General features: G+C 35.9%; 1 protein-coding gene across 1 annotated transcript in view; it reads left to right on the top strand.

The window, feature by feature from the left end:
• Positions 1-12,254, top strand: part of eif3hb (eukaryotic translation initiation factor 3, subunit H, b) — a 133,462-nt gene that overhangs the window by 110,102 nt on the left and 11,106 nt on the right. Inside the window, exon 6 of the mRNA XM_056479508.1 lies at positions 1,566-1,686. Coding sequence (XP_056335483.1) covers positions 1,566-1,686 — 121 coding nt within the window. The remainder of the gene's footprint in view (positions 1-1,565; positions 1,687-12,254) is intronic.

Genomic DNA, 12,254 nt, shown 5'->3' with positions numbered 1-12,254 from the left:
CCAGTGGTGGGAAGAGTACTGAAAAATCATACTTGAGTAAAAGTATCATTACTTGCCTAAAAATGTAGTGCAAGTACAGTAAAAGTATCTGTTGTAAATATTACTCAAAGTAGGAGTAAAAAGTAGCCCTTTCAAAAGTATTCAAGAGTAGTGAGTATTACGCTGTAAAAAGCGGATGATTTACATCTAATTTATGGATGAGTGTAAACGTAACATTCTGTAGCGCATTTAGTATTGCCCAGCAGGCACACAACGTCATAAGACGTTAATATTAGGTTAGATTTAGGTTGTGAGGTCAGGTGACCAAAATTCAATGTCTAACCAGAGTCTAAGAACAGCGTTATTTTGTTGTTCAATAACGACGTCAAATGACGTTGATATTTGGTTGATTTTAGGTTGTGTTGGAAAGTCACAAAAATTTAAGGTCGAGTTAACATCTTAAACCAATGTCAAATACTAACATTTATTCGTCAGGTATGGCAACCAAAATCCAACATCTGATAGACATCATAGTGTACCGTCCATGCAACGTCAGGCTGTAACATCATTAGACGTTGATATTTAGTTGATTTTAGGTTAGACGTTGGACATTGACGTCGGCCTGACGTTGGGTTCTGACGTCAACGCGATTTTCATTTCCAAACAAAATGCAACGCCTCCAAAACGTTGGGATACAACATCAATCTGACGTCATGTTGGCGTCCTGTGCCTGCTGAGTGTTTAAGGCCATTTCAGTCATCATACAGTAAACATCCATCATCTTCTCATCAGTGACATGCATCTAAACATCTCTGGGTCAATGCGTGTAAAGATTTTGGACATCTTCTTGCACACTTTTAATGTTCCTAACAGTTTTCTTTAATTATAAATGTCTTGAGGTAGTTTATTATGATGTGATTTACCTTCTATGTGTGATTTGATTGGACAGGAATCACAGGACTGATTTTTCTAATCCACATAGACAGGAAAAAATCAAGTATAGTGACTGCAGGTTGAAGGAAAGTAGTGGAGTAAAAGTACTAATACTGCACTAAAAATGTACACAAGGGAAAATAAAAGTACACAAAACTACTTAGTCATTTAGTAATTACAGTCATTGAGTATTTGTAATTTGTTACTTTACACCACTGCTAATAACTTGGACATTTAGATTTCAGCCAAAATAAAAGAAATAAGAAAAATATAATAGGAAATATACTGCTGGAAAAATGTACTTGCTCTGTTCATCTCTTAATATATAAACAAATACATGTTTTTGTATGCTGTAGGACAGTGTTTCCCAACCTTGTTCCTGAAGGCACACCAACAGTACACATTTTCAACCTCTCCCTAATCAAACACACCTGAATCAACTTATCATAACATCAGAAGAGACTCCAACACCTGAAGTTAATGGGTCAGAAAAGGGAGACATCCAAAATATGCACTGTTGGTGTGCCTCCAGGAACAGGGTTGGGAAACACTGCTGTAGGGTGCTTTAGATAAGACACTATCTCCAAATAAGAAGCAATCAGCATTTATCATCTTCATTATTCAGGCATCTTCATGTTGTCGTTCCTCCTCAGCTCTCATCTGGAGAAGAGTCTGCAGATGCTGATGGACCGCGTGGATGATATGAGCCAAGACATCGTCAAATACAACAACTACAGCCGCAGCCTCAGCAAACAGCAGCAGCAGAAACACCAGGTGATGCTCACACAGATACACCTGTCTGTTCACACACACACACATTCACTCATGAAAAATACACCTGTCTGTTCACACACACAGTGGTGCCCCCGGAAAATTTTCTTAGGGATGGCCAAAAGATCCGCACCAAATCTTGGGGTGGCACACAAAAAAACAATGACTTCAGTGTGATGTTATGTGATGTTATATGTTTGCTTCTGGTAAATGAAATAATGTGGTTTTAATTCATTCAATGAATTACTCTTGAAATATTGCAATTTATTCCTTGAAATAATTCAGCAAGTACAAATCAAAACACTTTTCTTATATATTATACTTTTCCGTATATTTTTCACATACTTTTATTTTACAGTATATGCCATGTCTAAAATTAATGAAGATTAATGAGTTATTTAATACAACAAACAAATGAACATTAGGCATTACTTTATACACACACACACTCACTATACAGACCATAATAATATCATTTATCCATATTCCTTTTTGAGCCACAATATTATTAATGCAGCTTCTCCTATTGACGTACCTTAAAGGGCACCTATGGTAAAAAATCTACTTTTCAAGCTGTTTGGACAGACATATGTGCATGTATGGTGTATAGAGCGTCATATTGGGGTGATATAAGCACACCCAGTGCTTTTTTTCAATTTAATAACATTAAAAACGGTGGACCAATTGGAGCGGTTTTCAGACTGACCGCAACTTTACGTAGGAGAGCGGTCCCCCCACCCACCAATATTGATTGACAGGCGCGTCATCATATCCTCAGTTTGTTGATTCACGTCCGCCATTTTCAGCGTGAGTCGAAGCGATATCACTAAAGGAACACGCTAGCTCTATTTTTAGATGCAAGGCTCATTGGGCTCAACACAAGATCAATATTCTCCACATTATCGCTCTAATCGGAATTATTGGTTGTATCTTTAGGTAGGTTTGCAAACATGTGTACTTCTCATTGAGTCTACCTTATACTTCAGCCGTTTGCATTTCTCGCGATCCCAGAAGCTCCCTGTGATCTTAACTAGCATGCGTATTAGAATTCTAAACATAGGTTTCTATCAGGGTACACTCAAGTCGACGGCTGGGCGCCGCGGACTGCTGCAGAAACCTATGTTTAGAATTCAAAAATGCGTGCAGCGACGATTCGGGACACTTCATGTTTCTGCCGCGCCACAGAGAGTGTCTGGTGTGCCGTGTCGCGGCCTCGAGCGGCGCATCCGGTGCCTCAATCAAAGTTAATTCAGTGTGCGTGGTTATTAGTTTCTGTGTACAAGCTCGGCACTTGAAACTAGCACACAGTTGGCTGTAAAACTGTACAAAGACACAAATGATTTTGTACTCTCTGCTTGGTCTGTGTCAGAGTCGTACATGTACGACTGAATGCTGATCCTCTCCTGCTCCTTCTCCGTCTGCCTGTCAGACTCTGTTGCAAACACAGAGCGGGTGAGCTCATGGCCCCGCCCCCTTGTTACGTTGGCGGTAAGCCGAAACTAATTTACATGTGAAGCAACACACCCATAAATCAGCGAGCTGTGGACACGCCCCCAACATGACACTTTTTAACACATTATAATAAAACAATCTGAATTGTGTTTTAAACTGAACCTAAACTGGCACACTCAGAAGAACCATAATATTAATATTTAATCATAAAAAAGAGGTAAACTATGGCCCTTTAAGGTAAATATTAAATTGCCATTGCTGTCTATTGAAGGTGTGTGCGTGCTGTCAACGATGATCGAGGAGGGCTGTGGAGGTTCTAGTTTAAATGACACCCTGGGCCGGTTTCACGATGCATGAGCGGCGCATATATTATCTGTGTGCATGCAAACAACAGGGATTCACACAGGAGTTAGTGAGGCGCACGGGAATGGTTTTCTGCGCGCATGCGTCAGTTTGCTTTCACCAGCATTGAACCACCGCTGAGGGGGAGGGGCAGTGAATCTGCTACGTCAGTGGCACCAACATTAATTTAGTGTCTGCATTTTATTTATTGAAATATATTTACATAAGTACATTTAAATGAATAATGTCAACAGCAAAATCATATTGGGGTGGCCCAGCCTGATCTCACGTGGAAACATAAGTATTTTACGTTTTGTCAGTTTAGTGGCTAATTCGTACAAATTCCAACGAGTTCAGTCTCACGAAAATGTACGATTTTAAAAAGGAGGCGTGGCACCAGTGGTGTAGTCCTTGCTATACGCACGTATACTCAGTATGCCTACTTTTTTCCATGAGCTGTTTGGGTATTACGACATCATACTCTCGGTATACTCACTTGTTTTGGTGATTAGACTTCCCTAATTTTTGTGTATTGAGTATTTGAGTTTTTCGAAGATCACAACAAATCAGCTGAATGAAGTCTCGCTGAAATGTTCAAGTAAAATTATAAGACAGCATAGCCCTCCTATATTTCCATTCAGCCCCCTTAACACTTTTGCGATTACCTGTACACTACTAAATGATCGCCTCAGTCCCCTTTAAATTTGATATAAAAACGACGGCAGAATCCCGCTCCTGAACTCGTTTTTTAGTTAGTCAGCAAACCCCAGCTGTGCAGTATGTGTGTGTGTGTGTGTTATAATATATAATATATATATAAATAAAATGAATCAAAGATACATTGACTTGTCGTTTCTTTGCCTCCTTTTAAAATTTGGATAGGGTGGGTAATAGTACACCACCTATTTTTTTAGGACTACACCACTGCGTGGCACCTAACCCCACCCCTAACCCCAACCGTCATTGGGTGATGAGCAAATCATACTAAATTGTAAGAATTAGATTGTACAAATTCATACGAATTAGCCACTAAATCAAAAAGTTACGAATTGCCGTGAGATTGTGTTGGGTGGCGACAGGGGTGGCCAGAGTTTACCCAGGGGTCCTTCTTACTGTGATTTCTTGACCAATATTGTGATTTCTTTCAGCTCTTGTGTGCTGTTGTTTCCATCCACTCTGGGGTGGTTTTGAGTCTTAACTTTCTCTGTGTTTCAGCAAACCTTATTTTAACACATATTTTGGGAAAATGCTGTGAAGTTTTTCAAAAACTCTAGGCAAATTTCCTTCCCTTTCATTATGTTGGTGGCTGCTTTTGCCCCATTGACTCCCATTATAATGACATTGTTTACATTGTTTGCCATGACACCGTATTATCATGCATTCTTGATTGTTGGTGGTTTCCCCTGTTGGTAAGAGCTATGATTTGTCATTTTTAAGATTATGTAATTTAATTTGGATATCTGTAACCTGATACTTTACTCCTGCATGTCACGTCATGTCATTGCCGTATTTGTGGTTGAACAATTATGTTTCATGATAACAAGATATTATCACATATGCAATTAATGGTTCATCCCTAATGAAAACAGAGCTGTAATTGTAGATACAGGCTGTGGACGCTGAGACTTTTAAATATGTTGATGTGCCGCTGGATGAAAGCTATCATAAGCATGTAAATGCTAGTTAGCGTTAATGGTAGCTTTGCTAGCGTGACGTCTGCTGGTTGAAAACAGTTTGTCACCACAGAGATCACAATGAGGGACTTGTGCTCAACGAACATCCCATGAGCTTGATGTTTCGCTCTTAATGTTACACTCGGGAAGATATAATTATAATACAGTCGTAATTGATGAATCTGCACCGCTTGAAAGCCAGGAATTAGCGCTGAGGCTGTAATCATACCGTAGCTTTGTTTAGAAAACACAGAGTGCACTTTAGAGGATTGTTGGCGCTTTTGGAAAGTAAAGATTTTACTCTTAAATCAGTGTTTGTTTTAAAATACGCAGTAGAGTGGTGTAATAAAGGGCGATTCTTATGAAAACTGAAAATATTTGGGTCATATTGCAGGTCAAATGAAAGATTAGGAAATGATATTGTTCAAACCACAGAACAATTTAAAAGCAGACCAGTGAATAAATAATGAACTAAATGCAACTAAATGTAACAAGGATAAAGAATCACAAATAAATATAATATTAAATAAATATACATTAATATATTTTCCCCCAATCGAATTAATTATATTTCTTATTTAAATGAAATTACTTGAATTCTTATATGATTTATGATTTGGATTTATTACCTTTTTAAAAACTTGAAAAAACCATCAAATTACATGATTAAAATAAACAACAAAGATCAGTCCAAGGCACTCGAAAGATGTGTAAAAAAATATTAAAAAGCCTTTATTCACATGACTAATCCTTAGTCCCTAATCTGGAGTTTCTTGTAAATGCCCCGGTCTCATGATTCATTAAAATATCGAAACCATACTATAACAATATATTAAACAAGGTCAACTCAACAATCATCATAAATTCAGCATTGATAGATGGAAAAAATAAATAAATAAATAAATAAATAAATATATATATATATATATATATATATATATATATATATATATATATATATATATATATATATATATATATATATATATATATATATATATATATATATATATACAGTTGAAGTCAGAATTATTAGCCCTCCTTTGGTTTTTATTTATTTATTTATTTATTTTTAAATATTTCCCAAATGATGTTTAACAGAGCAAGGAAATTTTCACAGTATGTCTGATAATATTTTTTCTTCTGGTGAAAGTCTTATTTGTTTTATTTAGCTTAAATACAAATACAGTCTTTAATTTTTTAAAAACCATTTTAAGGTAAAAATTATCAGCCCCTTTAAGCTATATATTTTTTTTCGATAGTCTACAGAACAAACCATCGTTATACAATAACTTGCCTAATTACCCTAACCTACCTAGTTAACCTAATTAACCTAGTTAGGACTTTAAATGTCACTTTAAGCTGTATAGAAGTGTCTTGAAGAATATCTAGTCAAATATTATTTACTGTCATCATGGCAAAGAGAAAATAAATCAGTTATTAGAGATGAGTTATTAAAACTATTATGTTTAGAAATATGTTGAAAAATCTGCTCTTCGTTTATCTATCTATCTATCTATCTATCTATCTATCTATCTATCTATCTATCTATCTATCTATCTATCTATCTGTCTGTCTGTCTGTCTGTCTATCTGTCTATCTGTCTGTCTGTCTGTCTGTCTGTCTGTCTGTCTGTCTGTCTCTCTGTCTGTCTATCTATCTATCTATCTATCTATCTATCTATCTATCTATCTATCTATCTATCTATCTATCTATCTATCTATCTATCTAGGAAAAAAGAAAGATGATGCATGTTTTACAACATATTACATGATTAAAATCTTAGTAAATAACACAATATTAGAATAATCATTTTAGGTAATGTATTGTGGCTGCTTTTGAATTACCTTTAAATTACTTTTAACCTAACCCAACCTATATATATATACACAGGGCCGTAGCCAGGGGGGTTTGTGTGGTTCAGAGGACCCACCCTCCCACCCTCCACACTGACAAATGTCCAGAATTGGTCACATACATGAGCTCATTTGTTCTATTTTGACTGCTATGCCATCATAAATTGTGAAAATAACTCATTGAAGAAGGCTTTAAGACCATGAAGAATCTGACGTGAGTGAAGTCATCTTTCACTGCTGATCTACTGTATTGTTATACAGAGAAAACATTTTACAAGTAACTTTAATTCTCAATCTTGGACCTTATTCTTGAAAAAGAAAAGAGCAATAAAATGATGAAGCACCGAAAAGTTAATTTTGAAGCATAAAAAAGTTAATTTTAATGCTAATTAGGCTATTGTTGTTATCCACGAACTCTACATTATTATTATCATGTTTAATAATTATTATTTAAGTGGCCAAATTCTGACTGAGGAAAGTTGAATATGCTCTGCCAGTTTGTGATTTGTCAAATAAATGACAATAGGCGACTTAGCCTTCCTGTCGTGTTCGGGTCAAATCTGACCGATTTACAACTTAAATCACTCATAAATATTGTGTTTTACATCTGATTGACTCAAGACCTTATGATATCCTCCACACTATGCATTTGAACATATAAAAGTGATGATCACCTCTTTCATTGAATTTTGAGTGTTTTAATCAACCGTGTTACACCTGTGGTGTTCCCGGTCAAAAGTGACCGCCATAGGAAATGAATGGGTATCCAGGCTATAATTATTCATCAGACAGAAAGCATCCCCACACACACTACCCCAACTCACTCACTCACTCACTCACTCACTCACTCACTCACTCACTCACTCACTCACTCACTCACTCACTCACTCACTCACTCACTTACTCACTTACTCACTTACTCACACATTTCAGACTGAACAATGTCTTTTGCAGGTAGACATCTCTTGTACGTGCCTATGTGCTGATCCTCCAGTCTGATCTCAAAAGAAAACTTAACTATTTTACATTTTGTCAGTATAGTGGCTAATTCATACGAGTTCAGTCGTACAAAATTGTATGATTTTTAAAAAGAGGCGTGGCACCCAACCCCACCCCTAAACCCAATCGTCATTGGGGATAAGCAAAGACTAGGTGTCTGTTATGTGAATCCATCTGTGTGTGTGTCTTTCTTTCTTTCTTTCTTTCTTTCTTTCTTTCTTTCTTTCTGCCAATCTCCGTTCAAAAACATTAAACCTGATGTGTACGCTCGTAATATTTATATTATTTGCTAATTAATAGCCTCATGTGAAACTGAATCTCATTTCGTAGTCTGCTACTGTCCACCGGATGTCACATTTCGGCCACGGACGCATGCTTTCACAGCCTTTCTGAATGAATGAATGAAATACGCTGTTCTTCAGCAAGGCAACCCGGGGTGCTGAAATATAATTGGCTAAACTGGCATTGGGTGGGTTCAATGACCAAAACAAAGACAGATGTTCCAGCACAGAAAACACATTTTCAAAGCAGAATATCGGACTTCAGCATTGTTTTTCAGATAAACAAGAATGTTCACTTGGCATGTTTCTGAAATATCTACAAACATATGGTATTTTTATGTTTCAGAAGAGTCAAAAACTTTCATATAGCACCTTTAATAGACAGTTTTTAATTTAAAACTGATATATAATGTGATGAATTTGTTTAAAAAATACATATATACAAGATTTTTTCATATTCCTTTATTCTAAAACTTTAGGAAATGTTTTTGGGACATCAAAAAGTATGATTATGATGACCACCCGACAGGCTAATCCAGAAAAAAATGACACTAAAATGCAATATTTAAACTATAAATACTTCACTTCATAGTTAAATAGAAAATGAGGCGAATAACTGCAAAAAGGTCCACTTTTTGAGAAAAAAGAACCATAAATATATAATTAACATAAATAATTATTCATTTTAATTCACATAAAAGGCATGTAAATCTGTATTTGCAGTATGTAGAATTGTACTAGATGTTTTTCATTCATTCATTCATTTTCAATTAGGCTTAGTCCCTTTATTAATCAGGGGTCGCCACAGTGGAATGAACCACCAACTTATCCAGCATGTTTTTACGCTGCAGATGCCCTTCCAGCCGCAACCCATCCCTGGGAAACATCCACACACACTCATTCACACATACACTCATACACTACGGACAATTTAGTCTACCCAATTCACCTGTACCGCATGTCTTTGGACTGTGGGGGAAACCGGAACACCTGGAGGAAACCCACGCAGGGAGAACATGCAAACTCCACACAGAAACGCCAACTGAGCCGAGGCTCAAACCAGCGACCTTCTTGCTGTGAGGCGACTGCACTACCTACTGCGCCACTGCGTCGCCCCTAGATGTTTTTATTGTATTTTTTATTGATTATATACATTTATCAATTCATCTATTATTTTAAGTCTTTTATCTGTTTTGTAATGTGTCATAAAAATGTATACATAAATAAAAAATATATATAAATAATATTTAGGGAGATTAATGCAATCATGTAATGCAATGTAATTGTGTAATCCTTAGTAAATTACTGTGATCTGATTATGATCACTGTATTCATATGATCATTATCACATGTTTGCAATCAAATAATTGAATATAGATAACTTATAAGCCGTTTCTACCCAGCACTGCCTGGATGTGTCTTTATGGGGTTCAAGCAAGTTCAAGAGTCTCGGTTCATTTTCAAATATAAGGCTGCAAATCTTCCTATTCATGTGAGAGTGTCTGGGATTTTTGTGCCACGCAGCCGGCTGAGGCAATCACGGGCATCGCTCAGAATGACTCCATAAAGTCAGTGAAGTTAAAGGAGATTTATTGAGTGGCTGTGCATCAAGGTCTGTATGGGACAGAGCGGCTGAAGGCCTTGATGGACTGCATGATTGATGGAAGAACATGTGACCTCGCAGATTCCTCTGATACTGTAACCGCAGCTGCAGCTGTTCTCTCTTTATTTACTCGTTACTTTAATCACATCTAATTCCTGATGCTGTAAATCTGATTGATTGCGTTCGGATGAGGCACAATGGGCAAAGTTTCCCGCTTCATGAAGTATACAGATTTATTAATAATTATTTCTGGTTATTAGAGTTCTTTCTGATATACACACAAATAATGTTTGGTAAAGGTGTAATGACAGAAATGACAATTTGGCATGAACTTCGGTTTGGTTTGGTCAGTTTTTGTTAAACAAACAAACAAACAAACAAACAAACAAACAAACAAACAAACAAACAAACAAACAAACAAACACTACTTTTTAAATTAAACAATGGTTTACTGAACAAATTTGTGACTTTGCCTGCAAATAAATTCAGTATGCCTAATAACTACATTAAGAAAACATTTATGAAGACAGACTTTGAATTTGAGATATTTTACCATGTTTCCGACATGATTTACCACACTTTTCCTGTTAAAATTAAATTTTTCAGGCTTGATTTAACACACTGCTAGCATGTTTTAGCACAAGGTTGAATGTTTATAGTATGATTTAGCTCATTTTATAGCATGTTTAACATTGCTTGCATGTTTTAGCACAATGTTGAATGTTTATAGTATGATTTAGCTCATTTTATAGCATGTTTAACATTGCTTGCATGTTTTAGCATGTTTTGCTACACTAATAGCATAATTACAGCACACTGTTAGCATTTTTTGGCTTGATTTAACACTGCTGGAATGTTTCTAGCACTCTGTTAAATGTTTATAGCATGATTTAGCTCATTTTATTGCATGGTTAACATTGTTTGCATGTTTTTGCATGATTTGTTACACTAATAGCATATTTACAGCACACTGTTAGTATTTTTTGGCTTGATTTAACACTGCTGGAATGTTTCTAGCACTCTGTTGGATGTTTGTAGCATGCTTGTGTTCACTGATAGCATGTTTAACATTTTTTAGGCTTGATTTAACCCACTACTTGCATGTTTTAGCACAATGTTGAATGTTTATAGTATGATTTAGCTCGTTTTATAGCATGTTTAACATTGCTTGCATGTTTTAGCATGTTTTGCTACACTAATAGCATAATTACAGCACACTTAGCATTTTTTAGCTTGATTTAACACTGCTGGAATGTTTCTAGCGCTCTGTTGGATGTTTGTAGCATTCTTATGTTCACTGATAGCATGTTTAACATTTTTAGGCTTGATTTAACACACTGCTAGCATGTTTTAGCACAATGTTGAATGTTTATAGCATGATTTAGCTCACTTATAGCATGGTTAACATCATTTGCATGTTTATAGCATTATTTGCAACACAAATAGCATATTTACAGCACACTCTTAGCATTTTTTTGGCTTGATTTAACACTACTGGTATGTTTCTAGCGCTCTGTTGGATGTTTGTAGCATGCTTATGTTCACTGATAGCATGTTTAACATTTTTTAGGCTTGATTTAACACACTGCCAGCATGTTTTAGCACAATGTTGAATGTTTATATCATGATTTAGCTAATTTATAGCATGTTTAACATTGTTTGCATGTTTTTAGCATGATTTGCTACACTAATAGCATATTTACATTTTACTGGCTTGATTTAACATTGCTGTCAAGTTTCTAGCACTGTTGGATTTGTAGCATGCTTGTGTTCACTGGTAGCAAGTTTAACTTTTTTAGGCTTGATTTAATACAGTGCTAGCATGTTTTAGCACAATGCTGAATGTTTATAGCATGATTTAGCTCACTTATAGCATGTTTAACATGGTTAGCATGTTCCTTACATGATTTACCACACTGTTATCTTTTTATGGTTTGATTTACCACACTGTTTACATGTTTTAACATAATTTATCAAAATGCTAACATGTTTTAGCACACTGTTAACATTTGGTATGCATCTAGCATGTTTAGCATGTTTGTAGAGCAACAATACTATCATGTTTGTTGCATGATTTAGTACAGCATGTTTAAACACGTTAGAATGCTTCTAGGTCACTATTAGCATTTTTAGGCATGGTAACCAATCTTTTATCAGACACTGTTAGCATGTTTGTAGCATGATGTAGCACAGCATGTTTCAGCACATTGCTTGCATGCTTCTAACATGTTTTCTTACATTGTTAGCAGGTTTTAGCATGATTTTTACACTGCTAGCATGCTTAGAGCAGACTTTTGATTTACACACTCTTGGCAGGTTAGCATGACTTTGCACACGTTCATGTTTGTAGCATGCTTTGTTCACT

The sequence above is a fragment of the Danio aesculapii genome, chromosome 19, assembly GCF_903798145.1.
Source record: "Danio aesculapii chromosome 19, fDanAes4.1, whole genome shotgun sequence".
NCBI lineage: Eukaryota > Metazoa > Chordata > Actinopteri > Cypriniformes > Danionidae > Danio > Danio aesculapii.
The sequence above is the reverse complement of the archived record's forward strand: the minus strand, read 5'-3'. Positions and strand labels throughout refer to the sequence as shown.